Source organism: Chaetodon trifascialis, chromosome 6, assembly GCF_039877785.1.
Source record: "Chaetodon trifascialis isolate fChaTrf1 chromosome 6, fChaTrf1.hap1, whole genome shotgun sequence".
Lineage (NCBI taxonomy): Eukaryota > Metazoa > Chordata > Actinopteri > Chaetodontiformes > Chaetodontidae > Chaetodon > Chaetodon trifascialis.
Genome location: NC_092061.1, coordinates 21,667,358 through 21,694,782, shown reverse-complemented (window position 1 = coordinate 21,694,782; position 27,425 = coordinate 21,667,358). Strand labels below are relative to the sequence as shown.

Genomic DNA, 27,425 nt, shown 5'->3' with positions numbered 1-27,425 from the left:
CTGGGTGTGAAATATGTGCATGTGTGCAACCTCAAGAGGCAAAAAAGAATCCCCAATGTAGAGCAAGAGATGCCAGTCTGATGCTGCAGTGCAAACTGTCCTCCCCTTGCAGCTGTTTATCATATCCCTCCCCCTCGACTGCAAATCCTGAGGTAAGCACTCTGCTCCAGCACACAGCCACCGAAAAATTCAGGCATCCACTTCTGCTCTTTGAGTGCCAGCGAAGGAAAAGGGAAGGAACACACAACACCGAAATTCCCGGCAGCTCCAACGTTAACACTCCTCCATGCTGACAGTGACAGCTGTCAGCAAACGAAACCAAGAGAGTCCTAACAAGCAGAGTCAGATGTGGAAGTGGCAGCCTCGACCACTATCCGTTGACAGGGGATGAACACGAACACACACACACACACACACATACACACACACACACACATACACACACAGCGTCTTAAGCAGGAGGAGTCCTGAAGACAGACGAGGGCAGACAGGAGAACATCCAGAGGTGATGGATAGTGTCACCAGGATCTCCTCGCTGTGAATCTTCAAGCCAGGCTCAGGGACAGACGGCTGATTTCAAGTGTGTGTGCGCGAGTGGGTAAAGTGAGAGGGTGTGTATGCAGAAGTGTGTGTGTGTGTGTGTGTGTGTGTGACAGGGAAAGAGAGAGACAGAGAGAGAGAGAGAGAGAGAGAGAGAGCAATCAGAGAGGTAGCCAGTAAACTGCCTCTCCTCTCTGCTGTAGTGGCAGTAGTGATGATGCAGCGCTGCCACTGCTGCTTCCCTCTCCTCCCCCTGCTCGCTTGCTCACTGTCTCTCTTTTTCTCTCTCTCTCTTTCACACACACACACACACACACACACACACACACACACTGCTGATCCCTCCCCTTCTCTCTTTTTCTTACACAGACATTTTCCTCCCTTCCCTTTTCTCCTCACTCCTTTTCGTACAGCCTTTGCCCCCTTTTTTCTTTCACACATTCAGTCTGACTCTCCTCTCTTTGTCCTCTACGTCTCTCTCACATTTTCCTTTTCTTCTTTCTTTCTCTTTTTCCCCACTGTTATTTCCACTGTACAACACCATTAACTTCTGGATTTTGATAAAGACAGATTACCTAACATTAAACTCGTTAGAATCACATCTGAATTGTATGTAGTGTAGCTGCTAGGGAAGATTTTTTTTCCTTGTTGGTGTCTCAGTGGCTGCAGTTAAGGTTCCCCTTATTGATGCCAAGGTCCAGGGTCACAGCAGGAATCACAGCTGATGCCAAAGTATGGTCGGTAATACAGCTTCTGTGAAGTGGTAACGGCCGGGAATCTCATACAGTGGCTCTGCGCTCGGAAGCACTCAGAAGATGACATCCTGTATCATTCACAATGGCTGGTCATCAAGCGTAATGTACTGGGTAAGAGGACATTTTGTCTCGCTTCTCCAGCATTTGCAGCTAGCATATGCAAGCTTCTTGAGTTGTGCGTTGTGTTGGATCTTCAGGAGCTAGTTAAAGGAGCAGTTCACCCCTCCACTTGACAATTCAGCACAGCATAATTTGCAGCCTGCTCTACTTTTGTCATCATCGTTCATCCTAAAATATCTGCAAACTGCTGACATTGCTCCTCCTCCGCCTCCCTGCTCAGCTGACAAGAGATTAATGCCATGCTGTATCAGTGCAGGTACAGACCAGATACTGGTATCAGTATTTGTGCATAACTAGTAGCTGCATCTTGGAGAAATTCAAGCATAAAAATTGAATAGGAGTGAGTCGTGGCACAAAAAGACTATTTTTATCCTTCAGATCAATGACATATAGAGAGCAGGTTTGTACCCCACCAAAAATGACTAGAGGGTCCACTTCCAGATATTTTAAAACTTAATCAGTTGAATGGCTTCCTTGGCATTCCAAAGAGTGACATTATCCAAAATGTTCTTTGTCGTTTTTGTCTACCTAACATACTGATAAATTATCATTTGAAAGCTTGTCTGTATTCTCACCATTTTGCAGATTTCTACCACATTTTTGTCACATGATCCCGCACTGGCTTCCCATCTCTGTGGCAGTGGATGGAAATTCAACCCCCTTTGGTGACTGGATGAGATGGAGGTCCTGCTACATGAGATTAATGACTCCCTTTAAACATTTTTAAAACCATCATTCATGAAGACCTGAGCCATGTTGAAATGTAACTGCTGTTGCTGGAGGCTTTTTTGGCTTGATTGTGTCTTATTTATGTTGCTGTGGATGTTCATGTGAATATCATTGACATCTTTCTTTTCTGTGTATCTAATTTTAGCCCTGTATAAATAAAAGGAGGTTAACATAACATATTTATGTTTCAACTGAAGGCATGTGATCAAACGGTTTGACTTGTATTGGCTTATATAGACACTGTATGCTGTTGTTCAGTGTTGGTTTTTATATTTGTCTATTTTTCACCCACCATAATGTAGTTAAATGTCTGTTTTTACCTTGTTTATATTCCTGAGAATTGTTCCTGGAGCTGCATGTAAGTACACTGATGAAATACCTTATATGTGTACACTTACTTGCCCAATAAAGCTGATGAAATTATGATTGTACTGTATAAGGATTAGCTAAGCAGTCTCATGTTGTGGCTGTAAATCAGAGCCACGTTTGGGTTGTTAATTAATTCATTGTAGTTCATTCATCTTTGCTTTTCCTCTTATCCTTTTCTTCCCTCTCTATGTTACTCAAATTCTTCACCACTGTTACTGTAACTGTACGTATGCCCCATGTCTCTGTATCCCTCCATCCTCATCTCCATGGACCCTGTTACTGCTCCTTGAAGGAAGCCCCTCCCCCCTCCTTATCTGTTAGCCAATAAGCAGTAAGCAGGTTCTCGGCTCCACAGAGGCTGTTCATGTCCACCCACGTGCTCACACGCACACACCCTCCCCAGCAGGCTTCCCTCACATATGAAGTATACCCGTGCAAATGCAATGACACGGCAACACACGCGACACAGTGGGGGATGTTCATACACATCTATAATCTTTTCATTTGGACAGTGTCCAATGAAAGGAGAGAAGGATGAAAAGATAGAAGGAAGATCAAGGATGGAAGGAAAAGGAACACTGAGCCGCTAAAGGTGTGACAGAGAGGACAAGCCAGTGATGTGCATGTCATTTTCTGTCATCTAGACACACACACAGAAAGAGAGAGCGAGAGCGAGAGAGAGGGAGAGAGAGACAGAGAGAGAGAGAGAGAGAGAGAGAGAGAGAGAGAGAGAGAGAGAGAGAGAGAGCTTACCTGCTGCTTGCTAACATGCAACAGGATCAGCCAGAAGCCACCTGCTGCAACTGTCAGGGTGAAACAAACCACCAGAGCAGGGCCAGGACTATGGAGTAATAGATAAAGCTATTAAAGGGTCAGTTCTTACAAATTACACGAAGGCATATTTTTCTTGGAAATTTTTTTTTTTTTTTTTTTTTAAAGGACAGCAAAGCATCTTCCCAAAATCAGTATCTTACTGCAGACAATCTGCAGTCAGCAGTCAAGATGAAATATAAAAAACCTCTGAGCGCCACTTTTCCCCAGTCACACTTTTAGAAATCATTAGATCTGCGTCACAAGCAGGCGAATATTTGGACACTAGTGAGCTACAACATGGAAGTGACCTGCATGGCTGCAGGTGTGTTTTAGGGCAGAACAATATGCACACCATGTTGTGATTATTTTAACAGATATTGCAATTTGAGTCATGATTTTAGCAGGAATGGTCATTTTTGCATTTCATTTTCACCGAAAAGATGTGAAAAGGATGTGACGTTACTGGGGTCTGAGGCGAACAATGAATTATTATTTCAGTATCGAATGATTTGAAGGCCGAAGCATCAGTGTAGCAACACAATGCTTCATTTATGATGGTGTGTTGTTTTACCTTTATCGAAACCTCGCACCTCCTGCAGTTTGGATATTGGCCATGTGACAGTTTCAATAATATTTCTATTAATTGTTCAGCATAAGCATGTTTACATAAAACCATGATAATCTTGTATATATGTGTTTTCTTTTATTTAATATGTCTCTCTCTCTTCTGCAGAACTCTTTGAAACGCTTGGGCTATTTGTTTGTTGTTGTTGTTGTTGTTGTTGTTGTTGTTGTTGTTGTTGTTGTTGTTGTTGTTGTTGTTGTCGTGTTTTATGCAAACATAAAATAAAATAAAATACCAAAACAATAGATAAAGCATCGGGTTCTATAACAGCATGCGTCATTGCCCCACTGTTTGTCTGCTGATTCGCCACATCAAACCAAAGCATCTCCTGTGATATGTGGTTCAGAGGGAACCGGAGGGGTCACTGCAAGAACATCTTTCCCTTCCAGGCCGACAGTTGGTGGGGAACACAGACACCATTCAGACATTACGTGTCTGTTTTTGCTTTTCCTTTCCAGGTCAGGGGTCAGATGTGTCACATCTGCCCAATTTATGAGGCCAAACATTGAGGCAGTTCAACAAGCAGTCAGTTGTCTGAGATCTTGTAAGACATGTTAACACGAACAGAGCCATCAACACCTCCATCATGTTACCAAGTCAACGCACCGCCCTGAGTAAACAGCAGGCAGACTCGTGGAGAAAGCCACCTTGTGACCCAGTTTTTGTAAAGGAGAGCTTGTGATGCAGGGTTCGAGTCCCAGCAGGCAAATTCTGAAAATCACAACAGTTGTTGTAGAGCCCTGAAGAGAAGTCTGTTACAGTCTGAAGACCTGATGCTGCAGCAAAAGAGCTGAAAGGGCTCATAGTGAGGGAATCTTCTTTATCATCTGTTCTATTGGAGGATGACCATGTTAAGAGTAGACTTTATGAGTACGAGATGTCAAAGACAAATTAGTCACAACTGAAAAGGCTTCAAAAGTTGAGAATTACCTGTTTTATGCAACACAATGTACCCACTGTCATTTTTACCCAGAGTTTAGCCTTCAAGGCTTTTTGACCGACACTAGAAATAAATTTAGAGCCAACGCTAATGAATCCCTAACCAATTCTTTTAGTAAAGAGCAATGGAAAACAGAGAGGGTACAGACCATTTCCCTTATCTAATCACTCTACCATCATGAAGGCATGAGTCTCTTCTTTTATTTAGATTTCTAAATATATTGTCTTCACCATATACTTGTTCTGCAGCGACAAAACAATAAACATGCAACACACGAAGTGGACAAATAACAGAAACAACTCATGATGTGTTAGGTTACGCCTGTTTTCTGATTCACAGCGGATCTGTAGGTCTGAGTGAGACTTCTTTCTACACTGATTAGAAAGGGTCATTTTGTTCCTGATCTGTTATTTGACTTTTTAAATGGTATCATGAATAACATCATATTCAGGGAGAAGAGCAGAGTCTTTCAGCAAAGAACACATTTTATTTCTCTATCCTGATTTTCAGTTAGTCAAATTTGAGGCTGAAACACTCTGTACATCTGGTCAAAATATACTTTAGCCGTGAGGAATATTTACATAATGTGCACTTTGTGTAAAACCTGACACAGTGAATAAACCATTTCTAGATTATGAACATTACAAAGCATCCAATCACAACCAAGATTGTCGAATAATGAATTTAAAAACAGAATATCAACAAAAGTAGATGCAAATGAGTCACTTAAAAAAAAGCGTTTCTGCCAGTGAAGGTGGTCTGTGAGCATTCAGTGAGGTGCAGTTACATACTGTTCGACCACAATCCACATACAGAGTGCAGACCTAATATTAATCAGCATATCAAGTCTTCCTCTGTTAACATGTACATAGAATTTATTTTTACTACTAAACACCTTTGACACAAAAATGCATTTCAGGATGAATTATCTATAAATTGTATCTTATTTTCCAGCTGTAGCACTTATAAGTAATTGATTGGAATTATTCTCATCAGAGACTCAATATTAAAGACCTGGAACAGGACTGGGGCCAAAAAAAACATGATTGGGACATCCCTAGAGCGGACACCTTAAGAGGTTTTCAACGGTCCTTTTCTCCAATCCGTATGAAAACATGGAAACTTATCAATTCAACTTGTCTTGTACCATTGGACTTTGACCAAGACAAGATTTATAGATAAGTTTCCATGTGAAAACAAGGAAACTTACATAATTAAAGCCTTGCCAAAACAAAACATCTCAATCATACCCATACATTGATTTACTGTGGAACAGAAGTAAAATTACCGAACCCAACTCTGTCTGAGGTGTTGCCAGAGATGATTAGCCAATTAAAAGTGAGTATTTTAAGTGGTTACCATGAAAACAAACCTTTGATAGTATCAGAAAACATGAATGAACAGCTGGACTGTTTTGTTCTTTTGTGTGTGTGTCTGTACCAAAGAGCTGTCAGTGACAGCAGCAGAGCTGGAGCGTCGCAGAATTGTTCAATTAAAGGAAAATGTCAGTTGCCTTATACAGTCTGAAATCACAAGGGACGTCTGTGTGAACGTTGGCAAAACATACTGGCTATTGGTCAATTTTATTCTACATTCCACAACACAACAGGTTCATATATAATTCATGCACTCATACATTATTCACATTGTCATAAATTCACGCTGCCCCATTTTCTGCCGGCTCCTGTTTTTTTCATCCAGAGAAACACTGTGACCTGCGAGAGCTCCTGTCCAAATTGAATTAACTTCAGCCGTATGGTTCATTAAGGGAGGGCCAGCCTGGTGCCACGAGCCATTAGCTTTTACAGGGTGAGTCTGCATGGCCAATATTGTGTCCTCGCTGTCAACAGACGCACAAACACAGGTCACGGACGCACAACACACCAAAACTGAAGGATGCAGCCTATTAGTGTCAGAACACAGAGACAACGTCACATTGACAGATGACACTGCAGCGGGTCAGGGCGGGGGGGAGGGGGGGCAAAATCACATTCGCCTGTTTTCCAACTCTCTTACTGTATCTCTGTCTGCCTTGAAATCCTGAAGCACGGGATCTTCAGTTTCAGAAGTGCTGCTTTGGCTTTGGCCAAATGTTAAGCTATGTTAAATGTGAAGCTAGAACAAGCATCTGTGTAACAGCTATGACATGAAGTTTGAACAGCACTGTTCACATGTTGTTCCACAGGAGGCGACGCTACAAACATATGATGATCTGACTCAACATGATGCACTGCTCTACATCAAACTACCCAACATGAGCTCAACCTTAAACAGCTGCAGCAGATTTGTCTTACCTTCCTTTCCTCCACCACTGCTTGCTTCTGATTGTTAATTCCAATTATTGTTTTAGTATTGATTGATGTGGTTGCTACCGTCAGCCTGCTATTGGCCTGTTTGTCCACTTTAAGTGAACAAAGAGGCAAACGCCAGGCACAGTCAGAGCACAGGTCACCACTGATCTTTAACAGGAAACAGAACATGAAGCAGCAGTCAATAAATCTTCTCCAGGGTTTCTGGAAGATTCATAACACATTTCTAGGCAGTTTTATGGCAGTTAGAAAAGGAAAATCAGATCAACCTCATACTTAAAAAAGCTTAAAAATTATGACTGGGGACAATCTAATTTGTTTGTCAGACACCAGAAGAGCCAAGAGCCAAAAAGTCATGGCTCATTAGTAAACTCATCTGCTAACCAGAGCAACAGGCCAGTAAGAGTCATTTGACCAATTAGAAAATAAAATCCTTTTTAGATGGACTAACATGCGAGGGAGATGCAGAATGAAATTTTCACTAAACTCATCAGTACTTCAATTCAATTTTTAACCAGACTGAAGGATGCGGTCTGTAATAGACAGTCAGCAGAACAAAGACAAAGCAGAAATCAAAAGCCTCCCACAAAGACACTGAGGTGACTTTAAGTCAAAAAGTGTGACAACGTCTGCAGGCATGTACAGCAGGAAAGGTCACATTTTCACATGTAAGGCAACACACACTAGGTTACAGGCTTGATACTCTTAGATTTAAGATTTATCACAAGAATCGTGGTTGGACAACCACAAGAGATTTGAGGACATCACCTCATGCTCTTGGAAGTATTGATTGAGAATGTAATCAACATATAAATCAATAATGAAAACAATCGTTCGAAGAAGCTTTACATTTTGTATGAAATCAATCGCTTACATGATTTCAAAAACGCACCCTTAGGTTTTTTTTAATGCACATTATTAGGACATTTCTATTCCCCGTCTACCTAGCTGACAAAAAAGCGAATCAAAATAGATTTTAAGATGATCCGAAAATGAGTGGGTTCATCCTGTTCAGAGCGTGACTGTGACCTTCCACACCAACATTCACCTCCTCATTCCCGCAAGATGCAGTGAATTCACTGAGCAGGCAGCCAAAGTCACTGCTTTGTTACTGTAATGACTCTGCCAGCACATTAGGGACACTTTCTAACATATGAAGAGGGGCTGAGGCACATCTACACACACACACACACACAGAGAGAGAGAGAGAGAGAGAGAAACCAGTTATCAGCATCTACTGTTTCATCTTCCCTTCAGTTACTTAAAGCTACAAGGAATGTGCGCGAAAGCAAGAGTTCACCTCTAATAATGCCTAATTTACAAAATGTCTGGTTTCTGTGAATGTTAAGTAAAACAATATTAACTTTATGAACATGATATCTAATTTGCACTGCCACTGTTAAACAAAACAACTAATAGATTAATCAAAAGACAACAATCAATGAAATAATCATTGCAGCACTATTCACTGATGTAAAGCACAGCACTACTTCCAAGGCTGGGGGTTTCATTCCCTGTGAGTCATTTCATATGAAAGTGTTTGATGTGATCGTAAGTACACTGAGTTTGTGCTTCAACAGTGGAGGCCCAGTGTGGCTGTAAGCTGCTCATCCAACCATCAAAATAACTTAATAATCATAATTGCATTCCATTGTTTCAGTGGAGGGCTGTAGATTAACTGGTTCCCCGTAGGTTAAACACACTTTTCCAAACAGGCATTTCAGCTAATGGCTCCTAGGAAAGATTCCCACATTAAAATCAGACGAAAGAGGGCCTCCACTTGCAGCACGCAACACACGGAAACGCACCAAAACACATGCACAGCTGGCACATGAGAGCTAATTTTAGCTTTTAATTAAATTTGCCACCTCTTGAATTCATCTCAGGGTTGTGATTGAGGACGATGCTGCGCAGTGCTAATGGGAGCGGGAAAAGAGTGCTCCTGGATTCTGCTGTTCGACAGCGCTTCACGGCTTAGCACCCTGACGGATAGCAGATCAGAAACACCTCAGCCATTTCCACATACATGAATGGTTTCCTCAATTAGCACGGCTGAAGTGTACAGCAAGGGGAGGGGGAGGTGTGTGTGTGTGCATGCGTGTGTGTGTGTGTGTGCGTGTGTGTGTGTCAGTGTGAATGATGGCAGGTCGGTGTGCATATTCAGAGCTTGTTTTTGTGACTTTTTGCAGCGTGCAGTAATCACATGTGTCGCCACGTGTTCATACTGTATGCATGTATGTACGGTGCATTTTCATGTGTACATGTGTATCTAAATCTCTGCACGCTGTAAGTGCAGCCAATCTGATTCCAGTTCAAAGCTTTTCGTTTCAGAGTTTCTAACAGGATTATCAGTTTTCACAACCTCTAACTAACACATACAGTTGATTCAGACTCATGAACGTGCTCAGGTTGATGCCAGAAAAGACTGAGGACTGAGATGTGATCATTGTTACTGATGTGTGACTGCAGGAGTGCATGAGTGTTGCCCCCCCCCCCCCCCCCCCAAGAAAGAGGATTCATCAACAATAGCAACAGTATCATGGGTCATCACAATTTTTCAATGACATAATACTAAAACGCTTCAACTGTTCACAAGTGAGCGAGAATGCAGATAAGAGGTTACATCATATAACCTTTTTCATTTCTGCCCTCAGCTTTAAAAAAACAAATAACAAAAATCCCCCCCAAACACACACACACACACACACACACACTCAGGCATGAAGCTGGAGAGAGAGAAGAGGAAGGATGGAGAAGTACACACAGTCCCATGCCATCAAAAAGCCAAACAAATAATGATGCTGTAAAGTTGCAAGCACAGCAGTTTCTGTTACAACAAGAACAGCTTGTGTGTTCAGGGGAAGCTGTGGGTAGGTGGTAATGACGGTAACACAGAATGAATGAAAAAGATGTCAAATCAAAGATGTGCTGAGGGACCGAATGTGTTCTAATAAATAAAGAATACAGTTTATGAATATAGTTCTGCTTGTCTTCTTTTTAAGTTAAGTTTTTCTTGTGTCCATTTAACATTCCTCGTTTCTTTTTTTTTTTTGGTTGTATTTTTTTTTGATGGTGTTGACTTAAATATTCTCTGTAACCTGCCATGTTTACTACATCTCGCACTGATCCGCCTCTGCCCCGTGTGTGACCTTTGACCTTTTGCTAACGGCAAAACTTAAATTAAAAAGTCATTAATCAGGGAACTTTGGCTTGTTTGTAATTTTGTTCTGTGTTTAGATACACATCACGCAGAGCTTGCTGTTGTCCTTTATTCATCTTGTTTTGCCATTCAACACGTGGGCCGCTTGGCTTTTCAGCTAGCTTGGGTGTTTGTTGGCAATAGCTTGTACCGCACTCATGTGATCTTTACTCTTTTCATGTTTATCAAATAATGGATGATGGAAATTCTTTGAGCCTGAATAAAACCAAGCAGCAACCTCTGGTTCTGAGAAATGAAGCCAAAACATGGAATGTCAAATGACTGCAGTTCCTCCAAAAGCGAGCCAATCCCAATAATAATAATAATAATAATAATTATATCCTTATTATAGCACCTTTCATAAAGGACTTGCAGCTCAAAGTGCTTTACAGGGTACCAAGTGAGTGCTTTACATAGAAAAGAGAGAATGGACATAAAAACAGATGAGACAGATGAGAGAAGTTGTTTGTTGACATCTCTCACAGTAGATGACTTCACTGGGTCAAATGTGTTGACAAGAAACACGTGTAGATGACAAATGTGTATAGTATGCTGTTAGAGTAGTTTACAAAAAATGTCACTGTTTCATTTAACTACACAAAGAGTTGGAGAAATGTCTTTGAAACTGAACACTCTCATTTTCATTTCCTTCAGCAGCTGTTTGATCACCACCCCCAGTGTGCAGCTCCTCCATTTCCATGTTTGCATTGTGGGAGAATAGTTTGCATCGGTTGCGCCTTCAGAATGGACTGTAGTGTGCATACTGTCTGGTTTGAGTATATTTCATTTTGTCACTTTCCAAGGTTTTTGGACACACCAGGATTCTTGCTATTGAATAAAATAAAATACAGCATTTCCTGAAAAGTTTGATGGAAAACAGTTTTTCTCAGCTGATTCATGCCATAACAAACTCCCAGGTTATTTCAAATTGCAGTTTTCTGCCAGTAGTGTAGTGATGTTAAACACATGTTGGCCTCAGACTGAACTCATGTCCCCAAAACACTAAAGGCCTACGTGCCTGTTTTTACTCGATCCATTAAATCTCTGAGTAAACAGAGCTACAGAGAAGTGATGTGGCGACTCCACGCCGACTGAGCTTTCACATCGTATTCTTCATCATGTTTTATGGCCCTCTCTTTAAATACACTTTGTCCAACTGATGTATATTATTTCCACTCCACATTATTTGCAATATATTGATGGATTAGGTGAATTGTTTTGTCTCTACTGTTATGGAGAATTCACAGGAATGTCTCCAACCTCCTGTTTCACCCCAAATCAACTTTTTAGCTGCAGAATGAATTGTGTGGAAATAAATGTATAATATTTCCATAATATATTTTCACTGAGCCACTAATGCTTACACTGATGTATGTCTGTCTCCAGTGTGATGACTAAGGTGTGTTGCCAGTCTAATCAGTAATGTCACATTTCATCAGTTATAAGAACGTGTGGTGATGGGGGAGCGGGGGGGCAGAGGACATGTCAAACAGGGACAGGAGGGAGACAAACAACTAAGTGTTTTAGAGTGGCTTACTGAAGCTCTATAAATACATGCGGCAGGTTGTCCCAGGCTGCAGAAAAAAACATATCATAAGAGTGATCTGAGTGAAGGGTGTTGCCTTGTTCTGTCCAAAGTTCATTCATTTACATGTTTTATCTAGTTTGTTTAATTCACATAAAAAGCAAAGTGTGAATACAACAGAGGCAGGCTAGCTGTTTCACACTGCTTCCAGTCTGTATGCTAAGCTAAGGGCCTAAAGTGCAATTTTATGCTCCAAGTTTGAGGTTTAAGTGCTGCTAAAACGCCTCCTTGTAGATATTGGTTAATACTTCTATACTCTCAGGTCACCATTATATTCGAATGGAACAATATTTTAATGTTACATGACATCATGGAGCTGGTTTGTAAGTCACATATAAGCTCACAAAATTCACAAACTTATTCATAGTTAGCTGACTGTGAATATTCTGCAAGGGGGTGCTGTTTGGTTATTTTAATTAAAAGTATAAAAGTACTGTTGGCAAAATGTACTTAAGTTTTTAAAAGTTAAAATCTCCATCCATCCATTTTCTATACCGCCTATCCCAGCTTCAGCGGGCGAGAGGCGGGGTACCGGTCGCCAGCTGATCGCAGGGCAACATGCAAAGACAGACAACCATTCACACTCACACTCACACCTAATGAGCATGTTTTTGGTCTGTGGGAGGAAGCCGGAGTACCCGGAGAGAACCCACGCATGCACGGGAAGAACATGCAAACTTCACACAGAAATGCCCCGCCCGGGGATCAAGCCAGCAATCTTCTTGCTGTGAGGCACGCGCACTACCTGCTTGCGCCACCATGCCGCCTGTTAAAATGTCCTTCTTTGGCAAATTCTGATTTAATACATAATACATTAGTAATACTGATGGATCAATGTGTAAGCAGCAGTTTGTTGCAGCTGCTCATCTGAGGCGTCATGAGATGATTAATGGGAGAGGAAAGAAGAAAAACAAAGTTCTGATACTCAAATCTGTATTTATATTTTGGACTTTTCTCAAGTCTTTTTTGGCTTTTGTATTGGATAATAATTATAATAATTGGACACCAAACATTTATGTAAATGAAATGTCATCTGATATGTAGACATCTGAAATGTACTGGAGGATAACATAGTAGTTTAAATGTAGTGACATTCCACCACTGCACCTCATGTGTTCCACTGTAAGGTTTACCAATGAGATTTTTCTGTCTTAAAGAAATGTTCATATTATTATTAAAAGCCTGTGATAGAGGAATTGTCAGGTACTTTGCTTCAGTAAACATACTAATCTTACACTGTTATGAAAATGTCACTTGAGTAAAAATAGAAATGGGCAAATCCACTTAAAAGTTGGCTGCTCTTTGACTCTTGAGGCTCACGTGTGCTTTTGTGATAAACAAATTGAGACAATATGTGCTTTCACAGTTCTGTAGGTGCATCAACTGATCCATCCATCCAACCGTTTAATAGGTCTACTGTACTGTACAGTGTCCATCGTCCGTCCATCTGCAAATCCATCCATCCATTAAGCCATCTGCCAATGTGCATCAAATCATCCATCCACCACCACTTCCATTAGATAATCCATCTGCAATGGCCTTCATCCCATTTACACTTCATATGCATCCATCCACAGTCTGCAGGTTAACACTGTCAGCATATAGAACTAGAAAATGCAACGATAAATGATTTAATATAGTTTTACAGGCAGGCTGAAAACATACTGTCTGATGTCCATGTAAGGAAAACACACACAAGCCACACATTGTTTAAGCATATGTCTTCAGAGAATATAGGTTAATCTAATTTACTGGAAACCAAGCCCGTACAGTCATTCCTCAGTCCGGGCCATTTTTAAAATAAGATTAAATCAAAAAGACATGTGGGCTGCACGGTGGCGCAGCAGGTAGTGCGCGTGCCTCACAGCACGAAGGTTGCCGGTTCGATCCCCGGGTCAGGCGGGGCCTTTCTGTGTGAAGTTTGCATGTTCTTCCCGTGCATGCGTGGGTTCTCTCCGGGTACTCCGGCTTCCTCCCACAGACCAAAAACATGCTCATTAGGTTAATTGATGACTCTAAATTGTCCGTAGGTGTGAGTGTGAGTGTGAATGGTTGTTTGTCCTTGCATGTGGCCCTGCAATCGGCTGGCGACCGGTTCAGGGTGTACCCCGCCTCTCGCCCATTGTAGCTGGGACAGGCTCCAGCCCCCCGCAACCCCGAAAGGGATAGGCGGTATAGATAATGGATGGATGGAAAAAGACATGTGCTAACAGATTAGCCACCATTGGGTCCTGTTCAAACCCCCGTGAACAAAAACAGCAATGGAGGGTCAGTGGATGAGTAATGGGAGGAAACAGGGATGTGTTCTGCTGAAACAAGTCGTCGGGAGATATTTCAGGCCTGGAGTTGTTTAACAAAGAGCCCTTATTTCATTCAAATGGCCCATTTATAAAAACAATGGTCGACATCTGGAGCCGCAGTAGGGCAACTGAAGGCTTGAAAGTGCTCGTAAAAAAGTGCTCGAATAGGCCACCAGAAGAATGGCCTGGGGTGCAAACAGCTAATATTACTGCAACTATTATTGTACTGGATGTGACAGAGGAAGTGTTGGACTGTGTAAAGGCAGAATGTGGAGCCACAGCGACGGCCTCTACACCAACCAGCTGGCGATTTGATCAAACTCAGAAATGTACTATTGGTTTTTGGTGTCCAGTTCTGATTCATGTGGTGTAAAATGTACATAAAAACAAATCCTTTTCATCCTTTCTGATATTCAACTGAATACAGTAAACTTACATACATGCATTTTTAATTTAATGCCGTCAACATGCTCCAAGAAATCTGGGACAGGGCGTGTTTAGCCCTGTGTTACATCACCTTTTCTTTTCAACAATACTCAGTAACAGAATGGCCTCTTGAGACTGGCTCCAAAAACAAGCCAATCCCCTTAGACATCCATATTACAATGCCCAGCTTTACAGCAGAAATGAACGTTTACAGCCCGGTACAATGAATGGTTTTGGTGTAATTCCCCTAATTTATGACAACTGCACAGGGTAAATTTATACATAACTCATTTAAATTATATCAGGGCTTAAAGTTCTGCCTACATATGGCTAGTTGTTAGGTTTCAACAACCGGGCTTCATTCGGCCCATCACCGCCCAAGATGGCGACGACTGGAGCCACTGACTCTGAGCTTCACCGTGGCTCTTCAAAAACCTGTGAGTGACTTCACAGAAACTATGTGCATGTTTTATACAGTCTGTCCAAGTCTGTCAAAGTGATATGGTCTTTTTAGAGGGGGTACAAAAAAAGTGGACCTGACCTTGATCCATGTGGGACTCCACATGAAAACAGGCTGAAGATGATGATAAATTTCTGCTCTAGACTGTAAAAAGTGTAACAGGAGAATGGTGTCATAGCCTTAAAGGAAGGAAAGTTATCCAACAAGCAGGAAGATTGGAATTTTTCAAAAAAGCTCTTCTGAACCAGAGAGCACAGCAGTTTGGTTTCTCTGTGATTTGGGGGGGGAAGGTGAGTTTGGAGAAGGGCTAAGTTTTTTTGTTTGATGTTTTGAAGAACAATTGAATGTTGTCTTTGGAGGATAATGTAACATAGCCCGTTTCAATTACTCAGTAAATATTAGGGCTAATTTTGCTAAAGACAGGTTCAAAGAGTTCATCTCTGATTGCCACGTGAACATTTTTGACAGAACTTTCTTGAGTTCAGGAGAATCAGTAACATGAGAAAGCAAATTCAGTGCTGCAGTTTACAGTAGAGACTGAAAGGTAATGCAAAGATTTGCTCATTTTTGTCCTCATTGGGTATTTTTCATTTGAAAATAAATCTATGAATTATTCATTCGGGCAACAAGTGACTCACTATTCGACATGTAGATCAGTTTCTTTAGACTGTAACACAATGGTGTCTTTCTCATACAGCAGGGATCATGGTTCATGTATGACCACCTCCCCCTGCTAGCATGCTGAAGCCATGTCCTGGTATGATAAATGAAGTATCTTATCTCTGTCTGGAGACATATGTACTTATTTTTGGCCCATTAGTGGTGTTTTCTCTTTTTTCAGCCAGAGCAGCTGCTCGACTTCTCTGAAGATGACTCAGAGTCCTGCGATAAAATCCTCAAAACTGAACCTCCAACACCACTTTTACATCAGACACCATTCAGTGGAGTTCACCTCCATTCCTTACCTGTGAGGAAAAAATAAAGTGTGCACACAGCATGATGGAAAAGATGCTTGAACAGAGCAGATTTAGCACTAAACAATGAGAAAAGAAATAGTTCAACATGTCAAGGGGTTTATTCACTTTTCTTACCAAGAGTTAAATTAGAAGATCCATACCGCTCTCATGTCTGTACGGTCAATATAAGCTACTCTCATTATACATCATTTGTTCCATCTGCACAAAAGCCATACAGATTAAATCCGTTTTACGGTTTATGGTGTATTTATGGTACGGTTTATGTGCTGAGCCATTTCTGGTTCCTCCATTAAGGAGGAATGGTGTTCCTGTGTTTCATACAGAAACACCAACAACATGCAATATTCAATAAGTAATCAATCATGTTAGTTATTGAGCATCAGAGGTGCAGATAGAGCCAGGCTGTTTCCTGCTGCTTCCAGTCTGCTGGGTATAGCTTCACATTCACACACAGATGAGAAAGTGGGATCAATCTTCTCATCCATCTCTTGGCAAGAAAGCCAATAAGCAATGAATTGTTGAACTATTCTTTTAAGTATGTAAGTCAGGATATGGTTAGCCTAGCTTAGCATAGAGACTGAAAGCAGGGGGAAACAGTTAGCCTTGCTCTAATAAAATCCACAAACAGCTTTAAAGCTAACCAATTCACACGTTTAGTTTAAAACAAGGTAAAATAACTATTTGTGGTGTCAGGAGAATCCATTATCCATCCGCCCAGCACTTCTGTGCAATGTCTCCAGGTACAGCGCAGCCTGCCAGATTCAGTCAGTGAGAACAAATTTTGGTTTTGGTTTCTGTACAGGCACTATGGTACCAAACCTGGCAACTTCGCTGTAATGACTTCCTGTGCACAGATTTTGCATCTGACTTTTAGAAATAGCTCCACATTTCCCCTGACGCCAAAAACTTTTGATTTGACATTTCTTGTGTGTGAGGATTAAACAAATGACAAACACCATGTTACTGTAATCAGGTCTTTAACACACAAGCAGTGAATTAGCAGCCATTGCCATGGCCTGTTTGGAGTTTGAAATAGGAGTTTGTTGTTTTTTTTTTTAAATAATGCCTTTCAGTGATAAGACGGATGTGAACACATTCCTGGCAGGGAAATCCATTAAAATGCAATTTCTGCCCCATAAAGGCAAAAAGCTCCTTAAAGGGAGTGAAACTGTGAAAAAGTGCTTCACAGATTCTTTTTCTAAGCAGTCAAAGACAGATGTTGCTTACAGATCTGAGAAAATGCATTGATTTATTGAGTCAGTGAGGTTTTTCCCCTTCTGACCGAACGCAAGCTGTCAAAAACTGACTCATTTTCCGCCCAGTTTAGTAAAGTTATTGCATTTTTTGCTTTGCAAGGCAGCCATAACATAAGAGCACTGTTAGTAGGTCAGCCAGCTGGGAGTCCCTGCTCCATAATGTGGAAACACTCCCCTCACAGCTCTCCGTTGGCGCAGGCCTGCATGGACGCCATCCTGGCAGGTCTGAAGCCGCTGTACTGTCCATCTGGGCTCGGGTACTCCTCCCTGATTCTCCTCACGCAGCAACTGGGGATGGCAGGGTGGGTGTCGTTAGGTGGGACCCCAAACCTCCAGCTGATGTACTGTCCGTAGGCACAGTGACGCATAGCGGCAGTTTGGCCTCGATCGGTAAGTGAAGACAGAGGGTCCCGGTAAAGAAGGACGGCCTCCAGCAGAGAGCGACTTAACACAAGCTGCTCGAATAAAGGAGACGAGGTGATGCAGGCGCCGCCGCTCTGCCGGCAGCACAGCTCCTCCTGAGGGACAGACGAAGGAGTGCAGCAGTCGCACTTACACCAGACTGGACGACGGGCTTTGGGGTTTAGGTCGGGTTTATGTTCGAGGGGAGGCTGAGCATCATCATTAGCCCCAACACCCGGCAGTAGCAGAGACAGAATGGCTCTCAGGTGTCCTGCGTCCTCCTGTCAGGACAAAAGATATCACTGAAGTCAATGACAAGATTCAGAATGCAATTTCAACTTTCAATTCAATTCAATATGGCTTTATTCTAAGCATTTTGAAGTTCTGTTCGCTTAAATCACAGAATATATTCACCCACTTACCTGTCATGGTCTCTAGTCATGCAAATAATTGTTTTTGTCCGGATTTACAGACACACTATCTACACATTAACCATTAACCCAGTAAAAAAAAGCATCTGCTTCAATATTTAAATATAAAGATAAAAGTTACCAGACATTCATCACTCATGAATTCCAACCTGTCGGTGCTTCAACCCTGAAACTTTCTATTTATTTGAAGTGAATGTCTTGGAACAACAGGGAGACTTCAGGTCTTAATTTCAGTGTATTTCATCACCAAAAATGGGCCATTTCAACATGTAATTTCTCTGGATGTCTAGCAGATCTCTCTCAGCAGGTTTACCTTGCGTGGTTGAACAGACGTCGGCTTGACGTCTTGCAGACTTCTCTTCTGTGATCTCTTCACCAGCCGAATGCTGTTCTCATCGACGTAGGACACACAGAGTATGCACTGCCACACAGTCAGATCGTACCAGAAGATATTCAGAATGATCATAAGCCAGCTGATTACAGCCATTTGAAAAGTTCCCAGACTGTATTAACATACAACACAGGTTTGTATTAAACTGACAGTCGCTGTGGGTTTACAGCTGCAGCACATACAATATCTCCATGCTGGTGGTATCAAAGCATTCATCACCTTCTGTTTGTCTTGGACTGACTCCACTTTCCTTTCCGAGTAGTTCTGTCCGACCTCTGCAGAGTAACAGCTGGTTCCAATCAGCCAGTCGATCAATATGGTCGTCTGGAGGAAAAGACACACAGAGGTTCAGCAGCAGTCAGCAGCTCGCACTTCATCTGCAGCACTCACGCTTCACATCACCTGCATTAGCAAGTGACAGCCCTGATGTGTCAGCATACCTGGGATTTGTGTTCAACACCAAATATGGCTTTGTTCTGTTGAAATAAACGGATTCAATCCAGGAGGAATATTTGCTGTTCAGCATCCTCAACGCATAGCAACAAAGAAGTGTTTGCATTTTTTAGATTTGTGCTGAACTCTGATGTCGGGGACGTTCAGCGGGTATGCTGTAACAGCTCACTGTGTGACGGTGATATCGTATTCAGGCCCATCGCTCCATCTGAATCGTTCAATGCGTGTCAGATGAGCCTCTAGGAATTACAACAAATCTTCAATTTTTGAGATGCTCGAACCATGAAATATTTTACACATTTAAAGTATTCTGTAGAGCTTTTAATCTTAACACCAAACCCTCTGCCTCCTGCCACCTTCATCTGACACATTCAGCTGATTCAGCTCTTTCTGGTCAGTCTGTAGTGAGAGTCATTAAGTTATCCAGATGTAGCCACTCTGGACTCTAACACTGACCACCACTGTGTTCAGTACTGAGGAGGACAAATGCATGAATGGACACTTGTGTGTGACAGCAGGGAAGAGTGGGTGGTCTCTCACCAGAGCGTAGTACGACAGCGTCGATCCTATGTAGATGATGAGCTGGATGAAGCTGAATTTTCCTGCCTGGAAAACAGAGCAACCCGCACTTGTTTGGTTTAATTTTCCACATTCTCCTCCAGCCAGAATTACACATATACTGAGGTCATGAGCTCCTGTGTGCTAACAGGACATGAGAAATCGATTTCATGATAAAGGATATTGTCCATCAGAAAGAAGTTAGTTTCTCTTGTTGATTAGAATAATTTCCTCTCAACCACAACAAAAAAATAGATGCCCATACAAATTCAAAAGCTCTAAATAAGTTTAAATATATTCAGTCTAAAAAATGGAGAATCCCCAACATTAAAAAGCCCTAAAAGTAAAAAAGCCCACCTGTCCGAACACCATAACATCAAACCTGATCCCGAATGCTTTGTACAGCGTCCGCTCCTCCACTCCGTTCACAACGTTGTACTTTGCATATCTGATCAGAAGAGAGTAGATGACAAATGATAAAAACACTGCAGCTTGATGTGGTAGAAGAGCCTTTGACATGAAGCTGCTTTATTTCCCCTAAATCTGAAATCAAAGATGTGGCAGACGCATCATATTCTATAAGATTATCATCTTCATGTTGTGTGACAACCACATATCTCTAAAAGTCTTTTAAAAGAGCTTTTTAAATTGTGGGGGTAATTGTTGGGTAAAACTCTCAACACATAAAAGAACGCTTCATTCTTCAGTTTATCAGAAAAAATTCACATTCAAACTTGGAGATACATGGTTTTCACTGGACAGGAAGGATGGTAATCTGAAAAGTAAGTAACTAATGCTGTTAGACAAATGTAATGAAAGAAGTGGTATTAAAGTTGCATGAAATGGAAATACTCAAGCACAAGTACCCGAAATTTGTACTGAAGTACAGCACTTTTGTAAATGTACAACAGATTAAAATTATTGGTGGTGTGTTATTCAATAATGTTCTTATTTTATTTTGATGGTCTAAAGGTTGTTTCCAAGCCAACAGAAATATCATTTTAGAGACACTGAAGCCTTAATTGTTTTATAGAAATGAATGGAAACCTTTGAACAGTTATGGACTATCAGCACAAACTGCTGGCTTGTCTAAAAACAATCAAAGCTGCTATAATGATCAAGACCGTACAAACAGTATGCTGAACACGGTCAGCTTGACCTTTGACCTTCGCTCACCTGAAGTTGAGGCCGGGGTAGAGCGTCTTGTTGCTCTCTTTCTCGTCCAGCCGTCTGAAGGTGTATTTGGGAAGGCAGCGCTGCATGAGTCGGTCCAGGTTGCAATCCCACTTGATTAGGATGCCAATGACGCCCCCCTGTGGTCGGCAGAGACAATGGAAAAACTTCACTGACCACAAAGGAGACTGCTGGAAATCCTTCAAAGGTGGAAGAGGCACTGAGGTCTTTGCTCATGTAAAAGAAGAAATACTGCAGTATAAAAATACTCTGCTACAGTCCTGCATTCACTATATCACTCAAATAAAAATACAAAAGCATTAGCATCAAAATATCTTTAAAATACCAAAAGTGAAAGTACTCAATATTCAGAACGGCCAGTTTCAGAATCACCTATGTTATTACTGGATTATAATTAGTGATGCATTAATGTATTCATCACTTAAATACTGCAGCTGGTAAAGCTGGAGTAAATTTTATTTAGCGTTTATACTACTGGGAAGCTTTTTCCTTTTTATTTATTGAAAGTAAGTGAGAAAAATCAGCCAGTCCAGCCAAAAACTATAAATGGGTGCCTTGAACAAAGAAAGAGCAAAGAAGATAACTGCACTGACATCAAGAAAAATGCAGCCAGAATGTTACAAATACTTGAAATAATCACTGCTGACAATGCTGACTTTCCACTTCCATACACCCAAAGAAAGTTTGCTGTGGAAACACTTCCTTTTTTCAGCTGTTTCATTTCAGCTTTACTTGATCTCCTGCTGTGATTGAGTGGAAAAACACTGGTGTGGCAACACTGCTGCACTCTGATACTTCAGCAGTGAAGGTGCTCATGTTATCATAACTGCCTGTAATCAGACTGAACTACAACAATAAGACTGGGTTGTAAGAAGAATGAACATTGCTTTCACTGCAGAAGCGTCTGAACATGAAACTCCACCTCTACTGCCAAATCAGAGAACTTCTCTCCCGCCTCTCGAACGACATCTCCCAGCCTGAAGATTGGACACAGCGAGTCGTTTCCTCTCTGACAGCTCCGCAGATAGGCGTCGTTCATCTGTGGGAGGATGTTCCTTCTGTAAAACAAAAACAGACTCGAAAAGGTCCCAGAAGGTCAGAGCTCTTCTCCCGCTGAAGGGAAGTGATGAAGAGCTGCAAACCATTTAGACACGTCATCCGAGTTTCAGTGTCTGATGAAGGTCGACATGATAAGAATAAAACAATGCAGGGAACTTAACAAGCTAATTCTTCCAAACTGGCCCTGATCTTGACAATAAAATATATTTCTTTAACAAAAATCCACCGATGTGAAACTTGCTGCTGTGCTCACACAACTGTGGCTGCACAGCATGAAGTTAGAAAAGTGTTTTAAACTCCATCGGTGGAGAATCACAGCTGCAGCATCAGGAGCATCAATCACAGAGCTGACTCACCGGATGAAGTTGAACGCAGGGAATCGGATGTTGTTTTTGATGAGGACTGTGAAGTTCTCAGCCGCTGCCAGCAGAGCAGGCCTGCATCATGGAAAAGTACAACTATTATACACACAACATAGTACATTTTAATGACAGAAACACTGCACCTCTGAATAAGACTCACACTTTGTGTCCCAAAAACAAACCAAACACTACTTCTCAGCACATTTTCAGTATTTAGTGTGTTTCAAGTACAAAAGTGACAACTTAAAGTATACTTTAAAAAGTTTATATACACAGTAACAAAAAATGTAAACAACACAACGCACAAAAGAAATGGAGAAGCTGCTGACAGCGAAAAAATACACAAAGTGAAACATCCGTAGGAACGCTTCAGAAAAGAAACAAAATGCTGATGTCTGACTTCCTCTGAGGATAAAACGCTCAAGTAAATTCAATGTAAATTTCTTGAGTACTGCTTTCAAAAATAGTATACCACGAACTTTAAAGTATACTATGAAGGATGAACATACATATTATGTGCAGTTAATCTGTAGTATGACCTGGAACACAGTTCAAGTCCACAGCCACAGTGGCAGTGCTGTGAAGCTGCAGACCACAAAACACTCTTCTTACTGTACCAGCAGTGGGGCAAACTATGGCCTCATCTGGCTCCAGAGGAAAGGTGATGTTCCTGCCTAACTCAACAAGGTTCATCCTCATCACAGGCTCAGCTTGTCTACTCCACACTGTCAGATCTCAGTTCACATCAGGATAAACTGTTTTCTGTTGAGCTCAGCAGTACTTTCACGTGGTATCATTAGCATGCTCAAATGCTAACTTTTAACATTGAACTCTTGGAATGTCAGTGTGGTGACATGCATTGCATGCATTGTGGTGACAGGGCAACAACAACATTCATTATGCTAACATTTAGCATGTCAGCATGCAGACGACATGGAGGCATGATGTGTCGCCATTAAAGGTTTCCTGTGGAGTGTCTGACATCTCGTACTGTGGAGCTGTTTGTCAGTGAGTGGGTCATGTTTGTCTGGTCACACAGTACACAGTCCCACCAGTGGTTTCATACTATTGCACTGATCAACAGACGGTGGTAATGTGACAGCTTCTGCTGCAGATCTTCCCAGTGAAGACAAGGAAGAAGAGGACTGCAGGCAAAGTAAACATGGATGTAAACAATGCAGGATTTCAAATAAAACAAATAAATGAATCAATCAAATGTTATATGGAGGATGGACACGCATTCAAATGTTTCTCACACCTCAAGGGCACACACAGTTTTGATGAGTGGTGGTATTACAAGCCAGGATGGGCTGCAGCTACCTGGTTAGCATGCTAACTTCAGCAGATATCTGCAACACAGGTCACAGATGTGTCTGACATAACAGAACCGTCTCATTCTGTTGATAATGTTAGTTCATTTCATGAATGTTTCACACTAAATTCTGGCCTTGTCTTACACGCTGTTCCTTAAATCTGTTTACGGCACAAAACAAGTCAGAGGGTCATTAAAAATGATAATCCTGAGTGAGATGTTAGATCTGCTGATCTGACAGCACAGTAGAGTTTACCTGGGAGGTTTCGTCTTGGTTTCGGTTGGACACCACGCAGAAACCTCACAGGTTTTCTTCATCACATCAAACTTCACACACGATCCTGTCTGAATACCTGCAGAAGCACAACAAACAGTCCTGCCTTTCAAATGTATTCGCGCTGTCATGAAAAGTTGCACACTGGATTTCTGCAGCAGCTGACAAGGTGCTAACAGTGTCAGCTTAAGCATCACCACAATCTCTCATTCAGCAGAGAGCTGAGAGCTGCTGCACTGCACTGTCTGAGGCTACAGCTGCAGCACACTCATGACAAATTCCCCAGCTTCTTACTGAAACAGGTGTCGACTGCTAACAACCCACTTGGGACAATGAAAGCACTGGTGTGATAGCAGAGCAGAGAGATAACAGACTCTACTATTCAAAATAACTTCAGTTAAAGTCCATCCACAATGCAGTCTCACACACAGAGTGGCCTCTACAGGTCTAAATAAGTTTCCAGAGCTAAATATTTGACTCATATCCACACTACAGTTAAAATAAGTCTGTAATGCCTCCAAAAAGGAGTCTGGATTGTTTTGTTCTTCAAAACTGGTTTAAAATTCATTTGGAATTGTTGTCATAGCAACAAGTCCCAAAACCCTAACCTGCAATAGTGCAGCTTACTGACAGTTAGCCGAATCATGACCAAGAGTTTTAGGGTGAAACACAAACATAAAGTAATTTTTCAAAATAAAAGGCTTTCTTAGATTTATCATGAGAGTGTTGGTAGAATTCTGAACTTGCAGGTTATTGAGAAACCACCAGGACGTGTTGTTGGTTAATTATCACAATCAATTTCATTATCATAATGACTACTGAAGGAAACCAAATTCGCTGTTAACATCTAACTGTTCCACAGTGATGGAAGTGTGGAAACACTGGAGCTCAGTGTAGAACAAAACAACACACAGCAACAGCTAAACAGAGACTGAGGTCCATGAACCTGTTGCCCCAGTGCATGCTGGGAGGCTTTCCAGCACACCAACTTTAAACTCATATAACTGCAATCATGTGATAAGCACTCAGCCAATCACATTACTGATCATGGTTTCAACTCTGTATTTATTTTGCCCTTATTTCAAAATAAGAGCAGCAAATTAGCTTGATGAGAATAAACAGGATCATTGTATCCTGATAACAGCATGTTAGCCTGAGTGAGTTAAACCACATCTGATGAGCAGGGCGCAGGTTACAGTGCATGTAAACACATTCACCCATGAGCTGCACAAGCTGCTTTCTAGTAAGGATGTAAGTGCACTGAGGGAGAAGTCAGTGTACCGTGGCTCTGCTGATCCCAGGCTCCTTTCTCACAGTCTTGGTCAGTACGACACAGTCTGCCTTTGAGTGGAACCTGGAATATAAACACTGCTGCAAAATAAGAAAGTTTTGCTAACTTTTCATCTGAATCATCATATCATTAGCAGCACTTTTATAGAGGCTCAGCAGCTACAGATTGAACTACTTCAATGACTTACAACCTGATGAGTAATAATATTAATAATAATGGGGAAAGAGCACCTCTGGGCATCTTCCCTGCTTCTGATTCTTTGTGACAATGATGTTGGTCACCACAAAGAACGAGTTTTTGTCCTGGAAAGAAAAAAAAACATCTTTAAATTTCCCATTTTGCCAAAGGCCCAATACCCAGAGGAATGAGGACACAGAGGACTGAGCTCCTACCTGCGAGGGCCCGCTGTAGTCCACCACATCCCAGACCACCTCCCCAACCCCAGGCAGGCTGGTCTGAGCTACACCTTTCACCTTGGTGGTTACAGAGCTCACCACCAGGTCAAACTCCTGGTACTTCCTGTTCCACAGCATCATGATGCTGGAAAACACAAAAACATAAACAAACTGTTTACTCTCTGAAGGCATGGGGTGTTTACACGTGCTTGTTAGGTGCAAAAAGTCTGCAACGAATGAATGTTTTCAGAATTCTGCACAAAACGTCAGCTAATCATTTGGTTTTTATCCAAAACCCCAAAATATTCACTTTACAATGATATAAAAGAGAGAAAACCAGCAAATTCTCACAGTGCAGAAGCAGCAAAAGGAGAACATCTGGAATTTTAGCTTAAAAAATGTTTGGATTTTCAAATTCTTTGCAGCTGTATTCAGGCTTTCTCAGCACCCGCTGCTTTAGTTTTAACCAATGCCTTTTCCATGTGTCTCTCTGAGTCCTGCAGTGTACATGTCCAGTACTGAGTCACTGCAGAAGCACTTCAGAGAACAAACAAACAAAACATAAACAGACGAATTCATCAGATAAATACATTTTCAGGACTTTCTGTGTGAACTGGTTCCGCTTTAGTTAAACACTCAAATGATGCTTCATGTATTTTGGTTGGGCTCCTCTGCGGAGGAACATGGCAGCTGGCGGTGCTGCGGTGTCAGCCTTCAGGCGCTGGTGACAGTGAACAAGACAGAAAAGGTCCCCGAACATGCGGACAGATGCGGGGGCTGAAACACTTCACATGTTCACTCACCAGATGAACAGCAGAATGAATCCGTTCAGACTCCACTTGAGAGAGCCGAGCCGGACGCTCTGGATCCGGACCAGCTTGTTGGTCTCATACTGACACAGCCCGAGAACACCGCTGCACGGCATGCTGAGCTGCTGCTGCTGCTGCGGCGGCGGCTGAGTTTCACTCAGCGGAGGAATCTCTGAATCACTTCAGGACTCCTCTTCCCGCGAGGCCGGTCACGTGTCCACACTCCCGCAGCTGCTCTCACTTCCAAGCATCATTACAGCGGCTGCGCGCGCGCGCACGGACGGACGCACACAAAATCAACTGTTAATCAATTAATCCATTAAAACTCTATTTATTCTCGCTAGTCTTCCTGGACTCCACGTGGAAACAATAAGAATAAAAACCAACAGTTTAAAGTTCCACAGGATCAATAAAACAATAATAATAATCAGAATTATGATCAAAAAGGTTTCAGATCAGCAATAATTAGAATAGCACAGATGTGAGATTCATCAGTTTTGTTTTTTTTATTTTAGTGTCTCTTGAAAGAAAATGTGCTTTTGAGGTGTCTGATGTTTGTGGGGTTTGATGATCCGGGCAGAGGAAGGAACAGTTGTATTATAACTCTGACAAAAACTTCACAAAAGAAATGTGGTGTATTATTCCAGATGACGCCAGAGGAGCCCCACAGTCAGCCACGGTAATCCTTTATGCCTCCCACACACACTAACACACAAACACTGAAGAATTTGTCTGGCTGCTCCGTTCTGTGAAACATGAACTTCTTCTGAGCTGTTCCTCAGCAGCACTTGGCCAGATGACTGCAGGTCTGTCAGAACAGGACACAGGTGCACAACTCCGAACCTGCAGGGTCTTTGTGAGCCTTTGTGTGTTTTCTGTCACTGTAGGTAGAATATTTGACATCACCCTGGACTCTGGGAAACCGTGATGGGCAGTTTTCACTACTGTTTGACATCTTACAGATTCAGTATTTCAGATATTCAATCGAATTAGAATTTGAAAAAAAAAAAAAAAACATAATGGAGGGATTCGTTAGTTACAGCCTTAAAGGTGGATTAACACAAAAAGTTTTTGTTGCAAGCAAGGACAAT

The 27,425-nt window shown here is 41.8% G+C and overlaps 1 protein-coding gene across 2 annotated transcripts; it reads right to left on the bottom strand.

Moving 5' to 3' along the window:
• Nucleotides 1-16,222: 16,222 nt before the first annotated feature.
• Nucleotides 16,223-26,499, bottom strand: p2rx7 (purinergic receptor P2X, ligand-gated ion channel, 7). Of its 2 annotated transcripts, XM_070964538.1 has the most exons (13): nt 26,329-26,499; nt 25,523-25,670; nt 25,361-25,432; nt 25,121-25,193; nt 23,822-23,918; nt 22,248-22,328; nt 21,755-21,890; nt 20,815-20,951; nt 19,996-20,086; nt 19,621-19,686; nt 18,847-18,951; nt 18,550-18,657; nt 16,223-18,086 (listed from the first exon to the last, which is right to left on the bottom strand). In XM_070964538.1, the coding sequence occupies exons 1-13, from the start codon at nt 26,448-26,450 to the stop codon at nt 17,580-17,582; spliced, it is 1,743 nt and encodes a 580-aa protein (XP_070820639.1). In that variant the 5' UTR covers nt 26,451-26,499; the 3' UTR covers nt 16,223-17,579. The 2 variants fall into 2 exon arrangements, with proteins under 2 accessions (XP_070820639.1, XP_070820641.1); XM_070964540.1 differs by lacking the exons at nt 25,523-25,670; nt 26,329-26,499 and having other exon boundaries at nt 25,121-25,210; nt 25,361-25,429.
• Between the last annotated feature and the right edge of the window lie 926 nt (nt 26,500-27,425).

Excerpts from the sequence above, each read along its gene's own strand:
- p2rx7 (XM_070964538.1), bottom strand. The coding sequence starts at position 26,450 with ATGCCGTGCAGCGGTGTTCTCGGGCTGTGTCAGTATGAGACCAACAAG. Across the intron at positions 20,952-21,754 it reads TCTCTGATTTGGCAGTAGAG|GGGGGCGTCATTGGCATCCT; the intron begins GTGGAGTTTCAT and ends TGCCGACCACAG. Across the intron at positions 20,087-20,814 it reads TACCCCGGCCTCAACTTCAG|ATATGCAAAGTACAACGTTG; the intron begins GTGAGCGAAGGT and ends TCTTCTGATCAG.